The following is a 25712-nucleotide window of genomic DNA, read 5'->3' on the forward strand; positions in this document are numbered from 1 at the left end:
CGGCCTGCGAGGAGCTCTTTCGAGCATGGCGTTATATCATTGATTTTTTTAAAACTATAGTGCGTTTCAAACGGGTTTATTCCGTTAAATGAAAACTAATTCTAAATTTTGGCGGAATGTTAAATGAAAACTAATTCTAAAGTTTGGCGGAATGTTATATCCTGCATATCGATATTTTACTGTTTTTAAAATAGGAAAACGACTTTGGGTTTTCTCATTAAAAACACCTATGTTGCTTCAGGTAAAGTTTGTGAGGATTGTGTTGTGAATGTAACACGAAAATCGGATATTTTGCCGCAATTGGTATCCACTGAATGATCCCATCCGGCATTAACAAGCCGATCTTTTTTTATAATAAAGTTTCCTCTTTTTTGTATTTAAAAAAAGAGAGAGTATTTGGCATGCCATAACATTCAAGGCTATGGGCCAAGTGCTGGCAAGTGGGTTGAGGTGGGCAGGTCAGGGCCTTTCATGCGTCGGTGCAGACTCGATGGGCCAAAGGGCCTCTTCTGCACTATAGTATTCTGTGATTCTGTAATTGCTGGCGCCATCTCCTGCACCCGTAGCCCCTGGGACTCCTCCAGTGGGCTGTGGACCTGCTGGAGTTTCGCTGACATTCCCCTCGGAATATCACGGCTTCAACCGAGCATTAGCTCCAGGTAAACCTGGTCCAGAGGCTTAGCATCTGGGAGCCAGCTGGGTTCTGGGATCTAGCAGACCTCTGACTGCTGTCTCGCCTGGGCATTCCTTCCTCCACCTGATGTGTATCTGCAACTATGTGGTGCTCACCAGAATGTGTCCCAGAAGCCTGTCCACTACCGTTGCCCACTGAGGTGTGTGTCTCTGCGTTGGTGGAGGGTGGGATGACAGTTGTGCCATGACTTGTATGGTTGTATCCTCAGAGCTCTCCTCCGAGGTGTTCTCATGGGAGGCGGACGGAGGAGGCAACCCGGATGGGCTGGGGCCGGCGCCATCGGCTGGAGGTCCTGCAAGAGAATGGCAATGAATGGGAGGGCTGGGTAAGTCTGTATGGCAGTAACAACTCACATTTTACAGTTCATCTGGGTGGTGGCCAGTGGATCCTCACCTCTATGCCGTGCGCGGACCTCCACTTTGGTGGCCGATCTGTCTTCGGCCACCCCAGTAATCTGCAGGGCCCATTCCTTGTAGGGGGTGAGGACTCTTGAGTTTGGTACCCCGCCACCCACCTGGTCCCTGCCCCGTCAGTTGTGGGCCAACATCTCCTGCAGGGACACAGAGGGGGCATCGTTAGCGCGAGGGGGGGGGGGCTTGGGAGGATGGGCTCTATAGGGGGAAAAGAGTATGTGAGAGGGGTGCGACGGGGTCCTGTGCGAACACACTGAGAGACCCGGTGGAGGCCGTTGACTTTCTTGCGGCACTGGGACCTCCTAGTCACACTCCCCAAGCTGCCGGCTGCTGACACTTCCTCCCAGGCAGTAGTGGCTGTCCTGTGGCTGACCCGCCTGTACCATCAGGGGAGACCGTATGGTCTCCACCATGTCCAACAGTCATCTCAGGTTGGTGTTACCAAAGCATGGGGCTGGTCTCCATGCCAGCTTGGCTGCGAGTGAAGTGGGGTTGGCTGTGCAGGAGCGGTTTAAGTGCTGTTGTCGCTTGTTAGTGGGGGGCTGGCGAGCGCGGTCCAGGTGAATCAACGTGCGAATCATGATTTGCAGCATGAATCCCATGGGCCTCCTCAAGTGGGCTAATCAAAGATTTTTAGGGATGACGGCCTCGCTGGGCCAAGTATCGGGAAGCTCACGGCATTTCCCACATTGAGAAACTATGCCATTAAATTGTGCCCATTAACTCTGTTGCTCTCGAGACGTCCGGTGGCAGCTAAGAAGGAGTAAGTCGCACATTTGGTGGCTCCCGCTCGGGTCGGACTTTTGGACCTTTCCCCCCGATTTTTTACCGGACTTGATTTGAAAAATCTATGATCGCGGCAATTGTGTATTGGATTCCCACATCAGTGCATGGAGAGGAGGACTAGAAGGGTTCGCACAGGCAGAAATTGATGGACAGAGAAGTCTTGGGCTGAAGCTGCAGTGGGAGAAATCGTGGTGGATGACCGGACCTCTGGTTTGTCGACCCAGCGGACAACGGAGCAGTTGATGCAAGTTATCCAGGAGGGCTTCGCCAAGCAGAAGTGGGACTGCTTGGACCTGATTAAAGAGTCAATTGCGCGGATGGAGTTTAGATTGGATACCCAAGATCGGGCAATCCAGAAAGTAGAGAAGGCGCTGGCTGACCAGGAGGAACATCAAACTCGGGTGGAGTTGGAGGTGGGGTTGCTCAGAGACCAGCAGAAAAGGCTTCTGGAGAACCTAAAGAATAGGTCCCGGCGGCAGAACTTGAGAATCGTTGGGCTCCCGGAAGGGTCAGAAGGAGCGGACGCTGGGGCATACATAGCGGACATGTTCGAGAAGCTGCTGGGGGATGGGGCATTCTCCCACCCCATGGAGGTGGATAGGGCTCACAGAGCACTCGCGAGGAAGCCACGAATTTGAGACACCCTGAGGGCAATGATGGTGAGATTCCACAGACATTTGGATAAGGAGCGTATTTTACAGTGGGCCAAGCAGACACAGAGCTGTAAACGGGAGAACAGTATCCTGCAGATCTATCAGGACCTGAGTGTGGAGGTGGCCAGGAGAAGAGCGGGGTTTAACCAGATCAGGTTGACCCTGTTTAAGAAAAAGGTGAAGTTCGGACTGCTGTATCCGGCCAGTCTCTGGGTCACGTACGAGGAGCAACACTTTTATTTCGAGTCGCCTGAGGAAGCGCTGGACTTCGCGAAAAGGAAAGGACTGGTGCCGGACTGAGAACTTTTAAACTTTGCTGCAACGTTCATGCTTAAAAAAGTTTCTCGTTTTTCGTTCTGTGGACGTTATTTGTAATGACTTCTGGATTGATTTGGGGCCGGTTGCAGAGCTGAGTGAGTTAAAGTTTACAGTTGCACTGTTGGGGGATGGAGTTGTGTTTGTTTAGATGCTGGATCTCTTGCTTGATCTTTTCTTTGCTTAGCGTTTTTTTTTCTGTCGGGCAATTGTGTTGGGATTGTTTGTCATTTGAATATGTGTGTATGAGCAGGGGGGGGGGAGCAATAGGTGGAGGAATGTCTGGCGTCAGGGGTGGGGGCCACCAAGCTAGCTGGGCAGCTAGCTCATGGGAGCGTAGTGGGGGGTGATGTTAGGCTTATCAAAGGGGTCGATTTACATTGCGCTGTTACTAGGGGGGGGGGAGAAATGTTCTGCTGACGAGGGAGGGACTGTTGCTGAGGGACAGAGAGGTCGGGGGCGGAGGCTGCCTGGGGGCGGACCAATGGAGGCGTGGGGCGCAGGCTGGAGACTGGTCCAAGAATGGGGATGGCTGATCGGCAAAGGGGGGGTGGGGCATGGAGGCTGATCACCTGGAATGTACGAGGGCTAAATGGGCCGGTCAAGAGGGCACACGTGTTCGCGCATTTGAAAGGACTGAAGGCGGACGTGGTAATGATGCAGGAGACGCACCTTAGAGTAGCTGACCAGATTAGTTAAAGGAAAGGACAGGTCGGACAGGTTTTTCACTCGGGACTGGACTCGAAGACTAGAGGGGTTGCGATCCTGATCAACAAGCGGATGGTGTTTGAGGCAGGAAGAATAGTTTCGGATGTTGGAGGTCGGTACATTATGGTCAGTGGGAAATTGGAGGGGGTGCAGGTGGTCCTAGTAAATGTGTATGCGCCAAATTGTGACGATGTGGAGTTTATAAAGAGGATGCTGGGGAAGATACCAGACCTGGATTCGCATAAGTTGGTCATGGGAGGGGACTTCAGCACAGTTATTGACCCTGGTTTATACTGGTCAAGCTCAAAAACGGGCAGGGTGCCAGCAATGGCAAAGGAACTAAAAGGATTCATGGAGCAGATCTGGGGGGGGGGGGGGGGGGGGGGGGGGGGGGCCCATGGAGATTTGGGCAGCTGAGGGTGAAGGAGTTCTCCTTCTACTCACACGTGCATAAAGTGTACTCCCGAATTGATTTCTTTATTCTGAGCAGAGCTTTGCTGACGGGTTGGTGGACACGGGGTACTCGGCGATCACAATCTCAGACCATGCCCTGCACTGGATTGACCTACACGTTAGTAAAGACAGTAAGTAGCACCCGCACTGGAGATTAGACATGGGTCTTTTAGCTGACGAAGAGGTGTGTGGGCGGATAAGGAAATGTATTCAGAACTACCTGGAAGTCAACGACACGGGGGAAATTTTGGCAGCGGTAGTCTGGGAAGCATTGAAGGCGGTGGTTAGAGGGGAGCTGATCTCGATTCGGGCCCACAGGGAGAAGGTAGACAGGGCAGAGACGGACTGACAGGTAAAGGAGATACTACAGGTCGACAGGAGGTACGCGGAGACCCCAGAGGCAGGGCTTTTAAGGGAACGGCGGAGGCTACATGCGGAGTTTGGCTTTTGTTTTAATATATTTTATTGAAAAATTTTTCTAAACAACATTTTTCCCTTTTACAAAGCCAACAAAACGAAAACAAATCAGAAAATTTTAACAATACACAAGTAACAAAACCCCATTATCTATTGGCCTAAACTAAACTAAACCCCCCCCCTCCCCCCTTCCCCCTTCCCCCTGGGCTGCTGCTGCTGGTCATCCATCTCCCCTCTAACGTTCCCCTAGGTAGTCGAGAAATGGCTGCCACCGCCTGGTGAACCCTTGAGCCGATCCTCTCAGGGCAAACTTTATCTGCTCCAGTTTAATAAACCCCGCCATATCATTTACCCAGGCCTCCAGTCCGGGGGGTTTCGCCTCCTTCCACATGAGTAGGATCCTGCGCCGGGCTACTAGGGACGCAAAGGCCACGACATCGGCCTCTTTCACCTCCTGCACTCCCGGCTCTTCCGCAACTCCAAATAGAGCTAACCCCCAGCTTGGTTTGACCCGGGCCTTCACCACCTGCGAGATCACTCCCGTCAAAGAACAAAGAACAAAGAAATGTACAGCACAGGAACAGGCCCTTCGGCCCTCCAAGCCCGTGCCGACCATACTGCCCGACTAAACTACAATCTTCTACACTTCCTGGGTCCGTATCCTTCTATTCCCATCCTATTCATATATTTGTCAAGATGCCCCTTAAATGTCCCTATCGTCCCTGCTTCCACTACCTCTTCCGGTAGTGAGTTCCAGGCACCCACTACCCTCTGCGTAAAAAACTTGCCTCGTACATCTACTCTAAACTTTGCCCCTCTCACCTTAAACCTATGCCCCCTAGTAATTGACCCCTCTACCCTGGGGAAAAGCCTCTGACTATTGGGAGTGACTTTCCGTCGCTCCCTTCCAATATCCTTCAAGTGCCGGGCACGCCCAAAACATATGTGCGTGGTTTGCCGGGCTCCCGCCACATCTCCCACATTTGTTCTCCACTCCAAAGAACCTGCTCAATCTTGCCCCCGTTATGTGTGCTCTATGTAGCACCTTAAATTGAATCAGACTAAGCCTGGCGCATGAGGAAGAGGAGTTTACCCTGCTTAGGGCATCAGCCCACATACCCTCTTCTATCTCCTCCCCTAATTCTTCTTCCCACTTTCCCTTTAGTTCTCCCACCGACTCCTCCACCTCTTCCCTCATCTCTCTGTAAATCTCTGACACCTTGCCCTCTCCGACCCACACCCCTGAAAGCACCCTGTCCTGTATCCCCTGTGTCGGGAGCAACGGAAATTCCCTCACCTGTTGTCTAGTAAACGCCCTCACCTGCATATATCTCAAGAAATTTCCCCGGGGTAACTTATACTTTTCCTCCAATGCTCCCAAGCTCGCAAAAGTCCCCTCTATGAATAAATCTCCCACCTTCCTAATTCCCAACTGGTACCAGCTCTGAAATCCTCCATCCATTCTTCCTGGGGCGAACCTATGGTTGTTCCTGATAGGGGACCCCACCAGGGCTCCCCGCAACCCTCTCTGTCGCCTCCACTGTCCCCATATGTTCAGTGTTGCCGCCACCACCGGGTTCGTGGTATACTTTTTAGGTGAGAGCGGTAGCGGTGCCGTCACCAGCGCCTCTAAACTCGTCCCTTTACAGGACTTTCTCTCCAGTCTTTTCCACGCCGCTCCCTCACCCTCCATCATCCATCTACGTATCATTGCCACATTGGCAGCCCAATAGTAATCTCCCAAGTTCGGTAGTGCCAGTCCTCCTCTGTCCCTACTGCGCTGAAGGAACCCTCTCCTTACTCTCGGAACTTACCCTGCCCACACAAAGCTCGCAATGCTCCTATCTATTTTATTAAAAAAGGTCCTGGTGATTAATATAGGGAGACATTGAAATACAAATAAGAACCTCGGGAGGACCATCATCTTAATTGCTTGCACCCTGCCCGCCAACGATAAAGGCTGCATGTCCCACCTCTTGAAGTCCTCCTCCATTTGTTCTACCAACCGTGTCAGATTAAGTCTGTGCAAGGTTCCCCAGCTCCTAGCGATCTGAATCCCCAGGTATCGGAAGTTTCTTTCCACTTTCCTTAGCGGTAAGCCTTCTATCTCTCTACTCTGGTCCCCTGGATGTATCACAAATAATTCACTCTTCCCCATATTTAGCCTATACCCCGAGAATTTCCCGAACCTCCTCAAAATTCGCATAACCTTTATCATCCCCCCCGCTGGGTCCGACACGTATAACAATAGGTCATCCGCGTATAACGAGACTCGGTGTTCTTCTCCCCCTCTAATCACCCCTCTCCATTTCCTGGAGTCTCTCAACGCTATGGCCAGAGGTTCAATTGCCAATGCAAACAACAATGGAGACAGCGGGCATCCCTGTCTTGTTCCCCTATATAATCGGAAATACTCCGATCTATGTCGACCTGTAACTACGCTTGCCGTTGGTGCCCCATAAAGAAGTCTAACCCAGCTAATAAACCCGTTCCCAAACCCAAACCTCCTTAACACTTCCCATAAATACTCCCACTCCACCCTATCAAATGCCTTCTCTGCGTCCATTGCCGCCATTATCTCTGCCTCCCCCTCCACTGGGGGCATCATTATCACCCCTAGTAGTCGTCGCACGTTAACATTCAGTTGTCTCCCTTTTACGAACCCTGTCTGGTCTTCGTGCGCCACCCCCGGGACACAATCCTCTATCCTCGATGCCAGTACCTTTGCCAGCAATTTGGCGTCCACGTTCAATAGTGAAATAGGTCTATAGGACCCGCACTGCAACGGATCTTTGTCCCTCTTCAAAATTAGCGATATCGTCGCCTCCGACATCGTCGGGGGTAGAGTCCCCCCTTCCCTGGCCTCATTGAACGTCCTCGCCATCAACGGGGCCAACAAGTCCACATATTTTCTGTAGTATTCCACCGGGAACCCGTCTGGCCCCGGGGCCTTCCCTGCTTGCATGCTTCCCAGTCCCTTAATAACCTCGTCCACCTCAATCGGCGCCCCCAGGCCTGCCACCTCCTGCTCCTCCACTTTCGGGAACCTCAATTGGTCCAGGAACTGCCGCATCCCCTCCTCTCCCTCTGGGGGTTGAGACCTATACAGTTCCTCATAGAAGGTCTTAAACACCTCATTTATCTTTCCTGCCCTTCGCACAGTGTCTCCCCTTTCATCCCTAATTCCTCCTATCTCCCTCGCTGCTGCCCTCTTTCGCAGTTGGTGCGCCAACAGGCGACTAGCCTTTTCCCCGTATTCATACCTCCTCCCCTGTGCCTTCCTCCACAGTACCTCCGCCTTTCTGGTGGTCAGAAGGTCAAACTCGGTCTGGAGTCGTCTCCTCTCCCTGTACAGCTCCTCCTCCGGGGTCTCTGCAAATTCCCTGTCCACCCTTAAAATCTCCCCCAGTAATCTATCCCTTTCCTTGGCCTCTGTTTTCCTTTTGTGAGCCCCAATAGAGATCAGCTCTCCTCTGACCACCGTTTTTAGTGCTTCCCAGACCACTCCCACAGGGACCTCGCCGTTGTCATTGACCTCCAGGTATCTCTCAATACACCCCCGCACTCTTGCACACACTCCCTCATCCGCCATCAGTCCCACATCTAATCGCCAGAGTGTTCTCTGCTCCCTGTCCTCTCCTACTTCCAGGTCCACCCAATGTGGGGCATGATCCGAAACCGCTACGGCTGAGTATTCAGCTTCTTCCACCCTAGAGATCAATGACCTTCCCAAAACAAAAAAATCTATCCGGGAGTACACTTAATGGACATGGGAGAAGAAGGAATACTCCCTAGCCCTGGGTCTAAGAAATCGCCATGGATCCACTCCCCCCATTTGGTCCATAAACCCCTTAAGTACCTTGGCCGCTGCCGGCCTTCTTCCGGTCCTTGAGCTGGATCTATCTAGCCCCGGGTCCAGCACCGTTTTGAAGTCCCCTCTTAAAATCAAATTTCCAGCCTCCAGGTCAGGTATACGCCCCAGCATCCGTCTCATGAATCCCGCATCGTCCCAATTTGGGGCATACACATCAACCAACACGACCTCCATTCCCTCCAGCCTACCACTCACCATTACATATCTACCTCCGCTATCTGCTACGATGGTCTTTGCTTCAAATGCTACCCGTTTCCCCACCAAAATGGCCACCCCTCTGTTCTTTGCGTCCAGTCCTGAGTGGAACAGCTGTCCCACCCATCCTTTCCTTAGCCTAACTTGGTCCGCCACCTTTAGGTGCGTCTCTTGGAGCATAACCACGTCTGCCCTTAGTCCCTTCAAATGCGCGAGCGCTCGGGCCCTTTTTATCGGTCCATTCAGGCCTCTCACGTTCCACGTGATCAGCCTCACTAGGGGGCTACCCGCCCCCCTCCCGTGTCGACTAGCCATTACCTTCTCTAGGCCAGTCCCATACCCAGCGTCGCACACCATTCCCGCCCACCCACTCTTTAGCCATTTCCTTTTGGATTTCCGCAGCAGCAACCCAGTTGTTGTCCCCCCCCTCCCCCCCCTCCCCCCGCTAGATCCCTATCTAGCTTGATTGCTCCCCCCATATCACTTCCGTAAGTCAGCTGACTTCAACTGACCCCGGCTACTCCTGCTCACTCCTCGACCCCCCCCGGTGTGAGGGAACTCCCATCCGCCTTGCGCCTGTTTTCCCGCCTTATTCTTTCTGGCGCGGGAACATCCCTTTACCTGACCCGCCTCTTATGGCGCAGCTCCCTTTCCCCTCCCCCTCCCCTTCCCCATTCTCCGACTATGTCCCGTCTTTCCCCCCTCACCGGCGCCCACATTTCCCCAGTGTCTCCCCCTCAGCACCTGTTTATTTCTCGATTAACTTCCACCATAACATTAACAAAAACAATAACAATTCCCTGCAGCATCAGTCCCTCAGTTCTGGTCCAGTTTCTCTTCTTTAATGAAGGACCATGCTTCCTCCGCCGTCTCGAAATAATAGTGTCTCTCCTGATACGTGACCCATAGTCTTGCCGGCTACAGCATCCCAAACTTCACCTTCCTTTTATGCAAAACCTCTTTGGCTCGGTTGAAGCTCGCCCTCCTTCTCGCCACCTCCGCACTCCAATCCTGGTATACCCGTACCACAGCATTCTCCCATCTGCTATTCCGCACCTTTTTAGCCCATCTCAGGACCTCTTCTCTGTCCTTAAGGCGGTAAAATCGCATGATTATCGCCCTCGGTGGTTCTCCCGCTTTTGGTCTTCTCGCCGGGATCCGATTTGCCCACTCCACCTCCATGGGGCCCGCAGGGGCCTCAGCACCCATCAGTGAGCTCAGCATCTTACTTGCGTACGCTCCACAGTCCACTCCTTCCACACCCTCAGGGAGACCTAGTATCCTAAGGTTCTTCCTTCGCGCTCCGTTTTCAAGGACCTCGATCCTTTCAGCACACTTTTTATGAAGTGCCTCGTGCGTCTGAGTCTTAACCGCCAGGCCCAGGACCTCGTCCTCAATATCTGACACCTTCTGCTCCACCACGCGGAGCTCAGTCTCCTGGGTCTTTAAAGTCACCTTAAGCCCCTCAATTGCCTGTAGCATCGGGGTCAGTACCTCCTTCTTCAGCAGGTCCACGCACCGTCTCACGATTTCCTCCTGCTCAGGCCCCCATGTCACCTGCGCTTTCTCCGCCGCCATTTTGTTTTCCTCTCCCTCTGGCCTTTTAGTCGAAGATTCTTCAGGCTGCAGCCGCCGCTGCCGGTTTTTTCTTCCGTCGTTCGGGGGGGACTCCCTTCCCACACACCCCACACCGGGTTACGCGGTCGAAAAAATCCCCGTTGGGGCTCTTAAAAGAGCCCGAGGGTCTGTCGGAGCTGGAGCCGCCGAAACGTGCGGCTGGCTCGGCATCACCGCAACCGGAAGTCCGGAGTTTGGCTTGTTAACCACAGGGAGGGCGGTGGAGCAGCTGAGAAAGGCGAGGGGGGGGGGGCGATCTATGAGTATGGAGAGAAGGCCAGCAGAATGCTTGCACAGCAGCTTAGAAAGAGGGAGGTAGCCAGAGAGATAGGGAAAGTAAAGAATGGAGATGGGAACCTGGTTGGAGACTCAGCAGTGGTGAATAAGGCGTTTAAGGAGTTTTATAGTAGGCTGTATGGGTCGGAACCACCAACGGGGCCGGAGGGGATGAGGCACTTCCTAGGGGGGCTGAATTTCCCGAAGGTGGACGAGGAGCTGGTAGAAGGGCTGGGGCCCCAATCAGGATGGAAGAGATAGCGGAGGGTCTGAAGGCCATGCAGTCGGGTAAAGCCCCGGGGCCGGACAGGTACCCAGTGGAGTTCTATAAAAAGTTCTCTGGGATACTGAGACCATTGTTGATGAGGACATTCAATCAGGCAAGGGAGAGAGGGGTGCTTCCCCCGACTATGTCACAGGCCACGATTTCGTTGATCCTGAAGCGGGACAAGAACCCGTAGCTGTGTGGGTCCTACAGGCCGATATCCCTATTGAATGTGGACGCCAAACTGCTGGTCAAAATTTTGTCCTCTAGGATTGAGGATTGTGTTCCGGACGTTATTAGGGAGGAACAGACGGGGTTTGTTAAGGGAAGGCAGTTGGTGGCCAATGTAAGTAGGCTATTACACGTGACCATGATGCCCCCGGAAGGTAGGGAGGTGGAGGTAGTGGTCGCAATGGACGCAGAGAAGGCCTTTGATCGAGTAGAATGGGAATATCTGTGGGAGGCACTGGGACGGTTCGGATTTGGGCGGGGCTTTATTGACTGGATCAGGTTGCTGTATCAGGCACCTGTGGCAAGCATACGGACGAAAATGACAACATCGGACTATTTTAGGTTGCATCGAGGGACGAGACAGGGATGCCCCTCTCCCCACTGTTGTTTGCGTTAGCCATAAAGCGACTGGCAATTGTACTGAGAGCTTTAAGGGGATGGAGGGGGCTGGTCCGGAGGGGGGGCACAGAGTCTCGCTTTACGCAGAAGACCTGCTCCTATATGTATCGGACCCAGCAGAAGGGATGGAAGAAATCATGAGGATTCCAGGGGAATTTGGCCGGTTTTCGGGGTATAAACTAAATATGGGGAAAAGTGAGATGTTTGCGGTCCAGGCAAGGGACAGGAGAGGCAACTGGGGGAGCTGCCGTTTAGAGTGGTAGGGGGAAGCTTTCGGTATCTAGGCATCCAGGTGGTGGGAATGGAAATGACTGCACAAACTAATCTGGCCCGACTAGTAAACCAAATGAAGGACAATTTTCGGAGGTATGACGCGCTCCCGTTGTCACTAGCTGGGAGGGTGCAGACGGTGAAGGTGACAGTCCTCCCGAGATTCCTGTTTGTGTTTCAGTGTCGCCCCATCTTTATTCCGCGGTCCTTTTTTAAACGGGTCAACAAAGTGATCACTGGCTTTGTATGGGTGGACAAGACCCCGCGAGTAAAGAAGGGGATGCTTGAGCGCAGCCGGGGAGAGTGCGGGCTGGCGCTGCCAAACATCAGTAACTACTATTGGGCAGCAAATGTAGCCATGATCAGGAAGTGGGTGGTGGGGTAGGCATGGGAGCATATGGAGGCGGCTTCATGTAAGGGCACCAGCTTTGGGGCATTGATAACGGCGCCTCTGCCGTTCCCGCCGGCATGGTACTCCACCAGCCCCGTGGTGGTGGCGGCCCCGAGAGTCTGGGGGTAATGGAGGAGACATGTGGGAGCATCGGTTTGGTCTCCAATCTGTAATAATCACCGGTTTGCCCCGGGAAGGATGGATGGGGGGTTTCGGAGATGGCAGAGAGCAGGGATTGAGAGGATGGGAGATATGTTTATAGAGGGGAGCTTTCCTAGCTTGAGGGAGCTGGAGGAGAAATTTGGATTGGCGAGGGGAAACAAATTCAGGTACCTGCAGGTGCGGGACTTCCTACGTAGGCAGGTTTCAACCTTCCCGCTCCTACCACCAAGGAAGATACAGGACAGGGTAGTTTCCAGAGGGTGGGTGGGAGAAAGGAGGGTCTCTGACATTTACAAGGAACTTATGGGGTCAGAGGAGACGCAGACTGAGGAGCTGAAGCGCAAGTGGGAAGAGGAGTTGAGAGGAGAGATAGAGGATGGTCCATGGGCGGATGCATTGAGTAGAGTCAACGTGTCCACAACTTGTGCCAGACTCAGCCTGATACAATTCAAGGTCGTTCACCGGGCTCACATGACAGTGGCCCGGATGAACAGGATCTTTGGGGTAGAAGATAGGTGTGCAAAGTGTGCGGGAGGGCCAGCGAACCATGTCCACATGTTGTGGACATGTCCAAAGCTTTTGGGATTCTGGCAAGGGTTTGCAGATGTCATGTCCACGGTGTTAAAAACAAGGGTGGCACCGAGTCCAGAGGTGGCAATTTTCAGGGTGTCGGAAGATCCGGGAATCCAGGAGGAGAAAGAGGCAGATATTCTGGCCTTTGCTTCCTTGGTAGCCCAGAGACAAATATTATTAGCTTGGAGGGACTCAAAGCCCCCGAAGTCGGAGACCTGGCTATCTGACATGGCTCGCTTTCTCTGTTTGGAAAAAATTAATAATGAGTGACAAAGGGATGAAGTGAAAGTGACTGTCCTTGGCATCAAGGCAGAATTTGACCAAGTGCTGCATCAAGGAGTCCTGGCAAAAATCAGAGAATCAGAGGTAAAACGTTCCATCGGTAGCAGTCATAACTAGCACAAAGATAGTTGTATGGTTGGAGGTAAATCATCTCAGTCCAGGACATCACTGCAGGAGTTGTGTCCGAGCCGAAACCATCTTCAGTTGCTTTATCATTAATCTTCTTTCCATCATAAGGTCAAAAGTGGGATTGTTCACTGATGATTAGTGTTCAGTACCATGCACAACTCAGATACTAAAACATTCCATGTCCATGTGCAGCAAGACTTTGACAACATTCAGACTTGGGTTTTAAGTGGAAAGTAACATTCGTACCCACAAGTGCCAAACAATGATCACTGATCTGTTCTGTCATCGCTAGCTGTGATGTATACTGTTTGGACACCATGTTGTCTTGTTGAAGTTACAAGTCTTTGCTAACATTACTGAGTTATGTACATATATATGTAGTAGAGCATAAAGGTATCTCTCACTATTAATCCCTCATAATGAAATTGGAGGTGCAGGGTCAAAAAGCAGAAATTCCAAAAGCTAATTGGATCTCTTCTTCAAAAGAAAAAAATGACAGGCTGTGAGGAAAAGTAAGGAAGTGGGACTAATTGGGTAGCCCTTTCAAAGAGCTAGCATAGACACAAGAGACCAAATGGCTTCCTTCTTTGCTACAAGATACTACGATCTGATTAATTTAAACCTAACCAGTCTGGTACAAATCAGAAAACTAGATAGTTAAAATCATCTGGATCACTTGCTCACCAATGCACTACTCTCTTCCGGCAGAAATAGGTGGGACGCTTCTGTAAGTCTGCATGTCTGACTCAGGTGACAAAATTGAACTTAACTATTATTTTACCCAAGAGCCCAAACAAAGAAGCATTTATAGCTTTTTCACCATGTTAGCAGAGCAGAAAGAGGAGCCAAGGCCAAAAGATGTCAAATATGCACATTTAATCAACATTTTTCTACCTTCCATATGTGGCTAGGAGGAGGAAGAATGTTCATCTGGACCCCACAACAGAAGTTTAGATCTTTAATGATCATTAGACTCACTCCTACCAACCAGACCATACCCCAAAACCACGGGCGGGATTCTCCGACCCCGCGCCGGGTCAGAGAATCGTTGGGAAGGGGGGGGCGAATCATGCTCCGCCGATTCTCCGGCGCCCGGAGAATCGGCGGCAATGGCGCCGGTCGGGCGCCCCCCCCCCCCCGGCGATTCACCACTCTCGACGGGCTGAATGCCCGCCGAGTCCCGTTCGCATGTGGTCTTACCCGGCGGGACCTCGGCGTTCATGCTGCGGGGGCCGTCCTGGTGTGGGGGAGGGGGAATCCGACTCCGGGGGGGCCTCCATGGTGGCCTGGCCCGCGATCGGGGCCTACCAATCGGCGGGTGGGCTTATCCCGGGGGGACCTATGTTCCTCTGCCCCTATAGGGCTCCGCCATGTTGACCGGGGGCCGGCGCGGAGAAGGCAACCCATACGCATGCACGAACTCGTGCCAGCCGTGCTCGCGCCCGTATCAGCAGCTGGAGTAGCGTGAGGCTCTACAGTGCCATGCTGGTCATCTGTAATGGTGCAGGATCGCTGCTCCTAGGGGCCAGATGATTCCGTCGTAAAACACTCCGGCGTCAACACTTAGCCCCAGGATCATAGAATCCCTCCCTGATTCCTACAACTCTCCTGGTCACCTGGAACTGTTCACTTGGTTCCCAGCAGTGATCTGAACTAACCTAACATTGCACTCCAGACTGCTGGTCAACAGTCATTCCTACAGGTTTCAGCCTGGCAACTACAACATGCAAATGAAGGCCAGGAGCTAAAATAACCTGGGCCTCACACTACTAGTATCAGCTCAGTTTACCAACTGCCTTGACTCCTGCCTGTCTGATTCCCACTATCAAGTTACTATCAGGGTTAAAGTTCCTGGACAAAGGGGAACGATTACTCACTAAAATCTGAAAAGTCATGAATTAGCTCTCTTGATTTAAATTAGTGCTGATTAAATCAATGTAACTTTATAATCACATTTCCGGTTCAGACAGCCATTTTCATGTCTAATAAGCTACCACAAAGCATTCCTCAAAAAAGAAATACCAAACATATTTAAAAGTGCTGTATGAGAAGTGACCAGTTTAAAAAGTAATAGAAACACAAGGTAAGCACTTATTTAAAAATGTCATTAGCAAAATATGTATTGGGTATTATTGTATACATATGTAAAACAAGTGCATTACTTATATATTTTTTTAAGTTACAATATAAAAATTGATAAATAGTAACTAACATGAACTGTCTATTTCAAGCACTGACACACAGGCCAATTTTGCTTTTATTCTTCACAGAGATGTAATGAAATAATATACAATTAGCAGATACATAATATTACTGAGCAATACAATACAAAACCTAGTCATCATCTGCTTTAGGTAACTGCAGGTGCTCTACAATTGGCTGAACATAAATAGAAAATTGCACCCAAAGCAGGTAATATCTTAATATCCGTGGCATTTTATTTTTAGCGACAGCTGTGAAATCACGTGGAATCATGGAATCGTCTTACCTTCATCTGCAGATGCCTCACTGCTGTATCCATCATATTCTGCTGACAAAGGACTATATTTGAGTCTGGATTCCCACATGTACCCTTTCTGATGGTGTCTGCTGTCTGATGCTGCACCAGAGGCGATCTGTGTTTTGGACAAAGCCTCGTGGTATTTGCCAAGGACCTCATCTTCACTGTCTGATGAGGAACCATGGTGGTCTCCATCACCATAGCTGTTATCTGGTCAACACAACAATGACAGTAAGCATCAGACACCAACCCCAGACACATCAGAATGATGAGCAAGAATAAGTCAGCTTCCCAGAATGATATTTGTTATTTAATGTCTCAAGGTGTTATCCCATTGTTTTTTAATGCATCTTTTTAACAGATCTGATTAGCTCATTTGAGAAATACTTCAGACACTAATAACAATAATCATATTTGTTGCTTTGATTAGGAATAGATATAATGGGAGTGAATTTCCAAGGGGTTCCTTCACTCATTTGCTATAACTTCAGCAGATGAGCTGCAGAAAGCCTGGAAAAATAGCTGACATTACTGCAGATTCCTCTGGTTCTTCAGTGACATCATCTAAAGACATTGCATGAGGTTCCGTACTCTCATCCACTTTGCTGGTAAACTCCATTACCTCTACACTGTCAGTCTGCTATTCTGTTCTGAATGAGTTCCAACTTTTCACCAGTTAAAGTTTGAGAAGACTGAAGCATCACCTTCAGCTAATCAAGTCACAAACTCTGCAACCTTGGCACTGATTCCATCTCCTTCCCAGCCATGGTCTCAAGTTGAAGCCGTAGTTCTCATCTTCAGTGTCCTATTTGGCCCAAGTTGAGTTTTGACCCCATATTCTCCACATTACAAAGACTACCGACTTCCACATTCATAACATTGCCTGCCCTCATCCCTTCTCAGACCAAGTGCTGTCAAAACTTTCATCCATGCCTTTGTCACCCCTAGACTCAACTCTTTCAATGTTCTCCTCGCCAACCTCCCATCCCACCTTTTGACTCATTCAAAACATTTCTGCCTACTTTCTAATCCTACTCACCTATCATCCCTCTGTCACTAGCCTACATTGGTTCCTGTTCCCCAGTGTCTCAAATTTAAAATTCTCATCCTTTTTTCCCTTGTGAATTTTCTGATGAAAGGTAATTGATCTGAAATGGCACCTGTTTCAGTCTCTCTGTGGACATTATCTAAATTGCTGAGTAGTTCAAGCATTTCCTGTTTTTATTTCATTAAATAGCTTCCCAAACACTCCACCCAAACATGCAGCTCAAAAACAGCTTGAAAAAAAGAATGTGTGCACATCTATGTAGTTTCCTTCATTGCTCTTGGCTCAAAATTGTCATTCCACATTTATGCACTCAATATGCTGGTGAATGCTGAACAGCATTGTTCAGAATGCAATCATTGGATTAATGGCAAGTAACTTTGCCCACTGCTGATGGCTATCAGGAATTGCAGGTGCATTGCCCACATTTTTCTGACCACATGGGTGAAAATTCACAGGCAGTGATTTTATAAATGACATGTGCAGACAGTGGACAAGATTCTTTGCCATCAGCGCATCATCAAACATTTAGCTTGAGAATTCACCTGAAAAATCCTGGACAATTAAATAATTAAAGATAGTTAACAACCGATTAATAACATTAGTTTCATTTAGATGTTAGATGGTGCAGATTTAAAACATTACAATTAAGAAAGCTTTCTTTCAATAATGGAGAATTGCAATTCAATGATCTGTACAATGAGCTGTATCGACATCAAGAAAACTCCCTGACCATCTCTAAATAATGCCATAGCACAAGTAGAACAAGTAGAGTTCTAGGGTGCTATCGAATAAAAAAGTTTCTACGTGTCATTTGTGGCAGGATTTGCTGGGAGCTTCCTACCTCCCCACCCCTATCTAATGACACTTGGGGCACGATCTTACCGCCACGATCTTACAGCCACACTGCGCCGGAAAAGCAGCTCGCCGTGAGCAGCATGGTCGTTGAAAGCCGGGATACCCCGCTCCCAGGATCTACCCAGCTGGCATCATCTCACGAGATTCAACGCAACCTCACAAGACGTTGCGAGCTGAATGGGCGGGATAACATTTTGGCAAATCTGCATTTAAGAGCGAGAAGTAAGCCTTGTTCTATTGTGCAGATTCCTGAGGTACCTGAGTCTTTAGGATTCACCCCCTTCACCTCAGAGACCTTGGGCAAGTGCTGTTCAGCACTGATCCTCACAAACGGGGACCAGACAGAAAGGATCTCCAAAGCAATTGGAGGGCCCCAGCTACATGCCCTTTGGGCAGGGTGATGCCCTGGCATTGCTGGTGCTGCCTGGGTACCCTGGTAATGTTAGCCTGGCACTGCCAACCAAGCGCTGCCAAGGTGCTCATGTGACACTGCCAGTTGGCACTGCCCAGGTGTCACGCTAGCATTTTGTGCACACCCGCAATCGGGCCGGGGTTGCCTTGCATGGGCGTTGTGGAAGGGGCCTGGGGAACATCCCATATTGCGTTCGTGGGGGGGCGGGAGGTTGAGGATTCTTTTAGAGGTGTCGGACATTGGGACGGCATTTAAAAATGGTGTCCTAATCTCTCGCTACAATGGGGTGTTCCGGCGAGCAGAGCTCCCCATTGTAGAAAATGGGGCTATGTGCGTCCTCGGCCACGCCTTCCCCGTTCAGGCCCCTTATTCAATGCGGTTCATGGTGAATAGTCTTGTATTTCTCGGCACTGCGAGTGCCAGGAAACACGCAGCTAAACACGTTCGCTAAGGTATTTTGTTCCCCTTTGGGAAGATCGCCCTTACTCACTATTTTGGGCCCTGGGGAGTTTCTCACCGGTTTAGCCCACACTTAGAATTTTTTTCATTACTGGGGAGCTGAACTCAGTGATCGGACCACTATTTTGAAAGGGTGCCCCAATCTTTACGTGAGCTTTTGGATGGCCAACCCATGGGCAATATCACCCCCACACACACACATTATGGGCATTACTCCACACCCCTCACAAGTGAGGACACCCCACTATGGGGTCCCTGGGGGCCCCTCTCATCAGGCCCCCCCACACCCTCCCATTCCAGGACCCTCACCCGTCAACTCCCCCAATCCACCAGAGGCCCCTTCTTACCTGCCCTGCAACCCCCCCCATCCTCCACACCTCCTCCAGCATCCTTTCATGGGCATGGCCCCTCGGACTCTGACCCTTGGCAATGCCAACCTGGCACTTGGGTACCCTTGCACTGCCACCCTGGCAGTGCTCCTTCTAGCTTGGCAGTGCCACTGAGGCACTTTGGCAGTGCCAAGATGTCCACATTCCAAGGGGAGGGCCCAGGGACCCTGTCCTACCCCTGACCACCCAGAGGCCTCCAATGGCCTGGGAGAACCCCCCCCCCCCCCTGCCCGCCCCGCGTGCCGTTTCATCTGGTCCAGGTTTGTGTGGACCAGTACTGAATGGTGCCCAGCTGGGGACTCCCTGGGGAACCATTAGGTGCCGGGAGGCCAGTAGATCCCAGGTAAGTAGGCTTCAGTGGATTTACGCAATCTGGGCATGGTCACGCCCATTGTGGGCGGGTTCCTGATTTTGTGCCTCGCAGATCCTGCGAGGCGTAGTGGCTGCTGGGGGGCTTCACCTGGCATCTACCAGCCATGTTGCGCTCCGTTCGAGTGCAATGTGGACGGTAGTTCTCGCCCCAGGATTAACTATTTTTTGAATAATGACAAGAACAGCCTGTGACTAACATTTTATTGTGATGAACATAGAATTAAATAATTAAAATTTACCTGTCCCAATGCTTTATAGGAGAAAGTTTTGGGTTCAAATTCCTCCACGAATTTGAGCATGTCATCTTGGCAGTCATTTTAAGTAATACACAGGACAAGTAAAAAATCATTGCTTGTGATTTCCTTTAACTACATGTTCATAAAACACCCTACCTACTGGTTTAGGATCATATGGCATCATTTGGAGAAAAGCAGAATAGTACTCTTAGTATCCTGGTTGACAAGTACCACTCAATTTAAATAAGTTAACTGAACATTTATCTTGATTCCCATTTGTGGATAGGATGGTGCACAAATTAATGTTGTATTTGCTTGCATAACAATTGTGACTACACTTCAAAGTCAATTAATTGGCTACAAAGTGCTGTTGGATGCTTTTTAGGATATGGAAGGTGCTGTATAAGTGCATGTTCTTAAACTTAAGAAAAAACGGTTAGAAGTAACCTATAAACAGGCTTCTTGAAGAAGATGAAGTTCCCATTTTTGCTAAAAAGCAGATACAGGTATAAAGTCGTACAATGCACTTGCAGTAAACGGAGCAAAGACAGGAATTTCACCGAATATAAAGTTAAAAATCCTCAAGTGAAACTAGATGGTAAAAATGCTTTGTAGGTAAAAGATGCATCCAAATATATGTGAATTGATTTCCTTTAAAAAAAAGTATAATTTGGAAGCAAATTTTAGATCATATTGGTCAGTCCAATCAGAGATGAAAGTAAGATACTTCCTGTGGTGCTGAGAACCCTCGAAAAATGGGGGCAATTCACCTGGCAGGAAACCGATGAGACTGGGTTCAACACTGGTCTTACACTGCGCATGCTTTTGCCCTTCATGGAGGTGAGGTGTAAATCTAGTGTTCTACCTATTCCTGTCAGTTTTCCACCAGACATGCAAGATTAAAAGTGCCCAAAAATCTGGAAAACAACCAGTTATGGTTGAATAATGCAGGGTGTAATGTTAGAATGGCACCTTGAAGTTTCAACAGATTACCTTAGAGGTTGGGTGAAAAGACTTTTCAGAGATTTGTTATCTCAGAAGTTTTGAACTTGGCCATAATGATGACTTTTGTTGGTCAGAGTCCGTGATAGCGCAAATTTCACAGGATCAGTGGAAAGAAGGGGCTTGCTTTACTTGTTGATATTGAATTTCACATTTTTTACTTTATATCTGTTCACCTCAAAAGTACCAAACACCATGCATGAATTGTATTTAGCAAACAATGCCATCTAATATTTTCTCGAAGTAGCACTCAGAATTAAAGTCATGCTGGTATACTTGCTACCGGAGTAGTCTTAGAAGCCAAAGTCCATATGAGCCAAAACTATAACACGCATATATATATATATGACAACAGTGTGTAGTTCTATACTTTGTTATTAAGAATCTATTATTAACACAATGCAACAGAATTTCATGTCAACTGTTACACTAAAAAAATGTATGTTTCTGCATGAAAAGCCTTCGACCTCCTGTGAAGATTAAATAGTGCTTGTCATTTCTACTCTTAAGTGATAACTAGGAATCAAAGGACACAAATTACAGTGTAATTTGAGAAAATGACATTAGTGCCTATTTGATATCCATATTCAGTAGCTTTCTGTTTCTTTTCTAAACTCATATAGCTCTATTGCCATTAAAAAAATAGTGGTTACTAGTAATTAATGACAAATGGCACTATCTTTAAAAACTTAAAGACTGAAATGGTATCATTAATTTGAGAATGACATTCAAACAGTAATATGCTGTTTAAATTACTCTGTGTTACAGACTCAAGCTCAGAGGTTTATCTGAAAGGTTAGAAAAACACCTTAGAAAAAATAATGCTTTTAATAGCAAAAACATGAAGCAAAGGGAAAATCAATAGTGATTGGTCGCATAAGTACTACAGTATTTTCTTAGTGAATATTACTTGGTCTAGGATTGCTAAGTATATTACAAATAACAAATGTGACATTTATCCACTAACATCAGATAGTTTGTCCTTTGTGGTGAGCCTGTGCACGCAGATTCACATGAACTTTCTGAGTCCCAAATTTCATCCTTCTCCCAATTGCTTTTTAAGAAAGTGAGTTTGGGGCACTTCCGGGTGCGGCTATGCAGAGCTAGGTCGCATATTCGGCAGCTCCTGCTTGGAACGGACTTTTGGGCTCTTTTACAGGGCCCCCACGGCATTTGTTTGACATTTCCCGGTGTGGGAAGAAGGCGGCAATATTCCCCCGACAGTGTCCCCCAGGAAGGGTATGTCTCTTGGTTGCCAGACACACGTAGAAACAGTGAAAGATTTGGCTGCAACTACAGGATAAACAGGGCCTCTTCCAGCATGCAGGCGGGGGAAGGGCAAGCTTAAAGCTGCAAGCTGACCTGAGGGCCTGTATCAAAGGTGAATTCTAGCAGCAGAGGGAACAACTGTGAAAAGACCTCATCAAGGCCACTGAAGGGACTTCCGGTTGCGGTGATGCCTAGCTAGCCGCACGCTTCGGCGGCTCCAGCTCCGACGGACCTTCGGGCTCTTTTAAGAGCCTCAACGGGGAATTTTTCGACGACGCAACCCGGTGTGGGGCGTGTGAGAAGGGAGTCCCCCCCAAACGAAGGAGGAAAAAACCGGCGGCGGCGGCTGCAGCGCGAGGAATCGTCGACCAAAGGGTCAGAAAGAGAGAAGTACAAGATGGCGGCGGAGAAAGCGCAGGCGACATGGGGGCCTGAGCATGAAATTGTGAGACGGTGCGTGGAGCTGCTGAAGAGGGAGGTGCTGACCCCGTTGCTACAGGCAATTGAGGGGCTCAAGGAGACATTAAAGACCCAGGAGACAGAGCTCCGTGTGGTGGAGCAGAAGGTGACAGATATTGAGGACGAGATCCTGGGCCTGGCGGTTAAGACACAGACGCACGAGGCACTTCATAAAAAGTGTACTGAAAGGATCGAAGCCCTAGAAAATGGAGCGCGAAGGAAGAACCTTCGGATACTGGGTCTCCCTGAGGGTGTGGAAGGAGTGGACTGTGGAGCGTACGCAAGTACGATGCTGAGCTCACTGATGGGTGCTGAGGCCCCTACGGGCCCCTTGGAGGTGGAGTGGGCAAATCGGATTCCGGCGAGAAGACCAAAAGCGGGAGAACCACCCAGGGCGATAATCGTGCGATTTTACCGCCTTAAGGATAGAGAAGAGGTCCTGAGATGGGCTAAAAAGGTGCGGAGTAGTAGATGGGAGAATGCAGTGGTACGGGTATACCAGGATTGGAGTGCGGAGGTGGCGAGAAGGAGGGCGAGCTTCAACCGAGCCAAAGAGGTGTTGCATAAAAGGAAGGTGAAGTTCGGGATGCTGCAGCCGGCAAGACTATGGGTCACGTATCAGGAGAGACACCATTATTTCGAGACGGCGGAGGAAGCATGGACCTTCATCAAAGAAGAGAAATTGGATCGGAACTGAGGGACTGATGCTGCAGGAAATGTTATTGTTAATGTTACGGTGGATGTTAATTGAGAAGTAAACAGGGAAGGGGGGAGACATTGGGGAAATGTGGGCGCCGGTGAGGGGGGAAAGACGGGACATAGTTGGAGAATGGGGAAGGGGAGGGGGAGGGGAAAGGGAGCTGCGCCATAAGAGGCGGGTCAGGTAAAGGGATGTTCCCGCACCAGAAAGAATAAGGCGGGAAGACAGGCGCAAGGCGGATGGGAGTTCCCCACATGGGGGGGGTCGAGGAGTGAGCAGGAGTAGCCGGGGTCAGTTGAAGTCAGCTGACTTACGGAAGTAATATGGGGGGAGCAATCAAGCTAGAAAGAGATCTAGCGGGGAGGGGAGGAGGGAGGGAGAAGGGGGGGGGGGGACAACTGGGTTGCTGCTGCGGAAATCCAAAAGGAAATGGCTAAAGAGTGGGTGGGCGGGGATGGTGTGCGACGCTGGGGGAGCGAGCGGGAGCGTGGAGGCGGGATATGGGACTGGCCTAGAGAAGGTAATGGCTAGTCGACACGGGAGGGGGGCAGGTAGCCCCCTAGTGAGGCTTTTTTTTTAAAAAATAAAAAAAAAACAAAAAAAAAAAAAAAGAAAGTGAGTTTGGTTTTAAATATAAATTACGAGATAAAACATGTGTTAGATTGGTTGGATGGGGGTAACAGACAGGTATTTCCTGGTGCAGAGAATGCAACATTTGAGGGTATCAATTTGGTAAGTTTTATAATCTCTTAAAAAGTTTATTACAAAGTAGTGTTAAAGACAAAAGGAACCACAAGTACCAAAATGTCTGAAGTACAAATTGTAGAAATATAGAGATCTCTCAGCATCTATAAAGACAAAGTGGTAGGTTAAATTTGGGATAAAATCCTTCATCAACAAGATTGATGTACCCCTGTATAGGACTGAATAAAATAAAGAGCAAGGCTAAGAACAGCATAGAAGACACAAGTAACATACAATAAGTGTGCACACAAATAAACTGCTTTACTGGCCTGTAAATTTCCTTCTTTAAACAAATTGCAAAGCTGTATTCAAACATCATTTTAAACAGGCTAAGAGACATTTAGGAAGACAAACGTGAGCAAAATGTGAAAAATCAATGAGAGATCGGAGGGAAAAACAGGAGAAATAGTTGAATTTGAAGCTGCTGAAGTCAATGCTCAGATCAGGGGTTGTACAGTGCTCTAGAAAAATAGAATACTCTTATTGAAATCTATGTTGAGCCAATTTAGAAGGAATGATCGAAATGTTGATAACGTGCTGAATTGAAAGAGTAAGCCATGTGGAGGTTAGAAGCATTCTTAAGGATAGATCAGAGATATTCACAAACTATCTTGATAGATTTGACCTTCATACCTTCCTGGCAAGATTATGGTCTACAGTGTCAGGGATACAAAAGAGAAAAATGACGGAATCAAACCTACATCATTAAAAATATTGCATTTAACTTATCGCATATTAAATGCACATTGAAGTCCCCCTGGCATGTAAAACACTGTTAGCAGCGTTGATTAAATCAAATGTAGAAACAGCTGTCAATTATGCAAGCTAATAACCAGAAATGAAGAGCTCACACAGAACCAACCAAGTCAATCATTCACTTTATTTCCAAACTGGTACGAGCAGCCACCACCCACAAATCAATCACATTATTCACATTGTTGTTCTCAAATCAATTCCAGCTGCCATTTTAAATTTCAGTCAAATTACATTATAATCATATTCAGTAAACTATAATGCAAAAATTAAATCATTTGAAAAAGATATGCTCATATCCTAAAATCAATGTTAGAAAAGTCTCCAAAGAGTACCCTCACACAATTAACAATTAATGTCAGGGTTAACAATTAACCCTCACATTAATTAACTTTTAATATCTGTGTTTTTGTGTTCAGTCGTGTCTTCCACCACTGATCCAGTTAGAGCTTTCAGGGATCATATGGAAGCGGTTGAAAATTTACTTCTGTGATATCGTAAAGAAAAATATATGCCAACAAAAGGAGAATATGACGATACTTGTTCAGGAATGATCAAGTCATGGTGTTTTTAGCTACTGTTACTCAAGAACAGATTGTGAAACAGCTACAATTGAACTACATAGTTTGAAAACAATGCCTATTTAATAGCGCTGAATGGTGAGTTTCAGTGCTAATACAGAGTGGAAGGCTTTGCACTGAATATTAGATAAATCTCAACAACATTGCCACCTACAGGTGTAACAGGTATACTGCACATACATGTTGGCATTTTTTCAATGGGTTTTCCATGAGAACATAATAAAAGAGAGCGGGAGTAGGTCATAAAGGCCATTGAGCCTGCTCCATTCAACATGATGGCAGCTGATCTTCTGTCTCAACTCCCTTCCCCACTTGCTATCCATATCCCTTAATTTCTTGAGAGCCCATGGTCGGAATGCTCCAGCCATTGGGATTCTCTTTTACTGCAGGCGGCGCAACCCTGCCCTCGGGTTTCCTGGCGGTGTAGGGTAGCTTCAATGGGAAATCGCATTGACAAGCAGGGGGAGTAGAGAATAGTGCCGCCAGCGAACGGTGCTGTTGAAAAATACATGCTGGGGGAACGGAGAATCCCGTCCCAAAACTCTATCCTCTACCCACAATCTCTGTGAAAAAGTTGCACCATCTTTTCCCGCATTGACTTGATGAGAAATCTCTTTGTGGAGGATAGAGATTTGTCCCGTTCCAGAATGTTGTGAATGTGGCTTCATACCTGCCCGTCACAGGCAGTTTCACACAGAAGAGAATCAAACAGAATTGAGAGGGGATTTTAAACCCAGTCTGGCATTTGTGACGGACAATGAGGAGAAGCACAATTTCAGGAGGGCATTATTTAAGTTTAATAACCATATTCAGAGTTTCACAACTGATGA

The 25712-nt window shown here is 48.7% G+C and overlaps 1 protein-coding gene across 4 annotated transcripts in view; it reads right to left on the reverse strand.

Moving 5' to 3' along the window:
* The window catches only part of LOC140425519 (synaptotagmin-14-like), a 349470-nt gene that overhangs the window by 212133 nt on the left and 111625 nt on the right, over nucleotides 1–25712 (reverse strand). For all 4 annotated transcript variants that reach the window (XM_072509927.1, XM_072509918.1, XM_072509909.1 and 1 more), the window contains one exon: nucleotides 15592–15813. In XM_072509927.1, coding sequence (XP_072366028.1) covers nucleotides 15592–15813 — 222 coding nt within the window. The remainder of the gene's footprint in view (nucleotides 1–15591; nucleotides 15814–25712) is intronic.

Source organism: Scyliorhinus torazame, chromosome 1 (genome assembly GCF_047496885.1).
Source record: "Scyliorhinus torazame isolate Kashiwa2021f chromosome 1, sScyTor2.1, whole genome shotgun sequence".
Classification (NCBI taxonomy): Eukaryota; Metazoa; Chordata; class Chondrichthyes; order Carcharhiniformes; family Scyliorhinidae; genus Scyliorhinus; species Scyliorhinus torazame.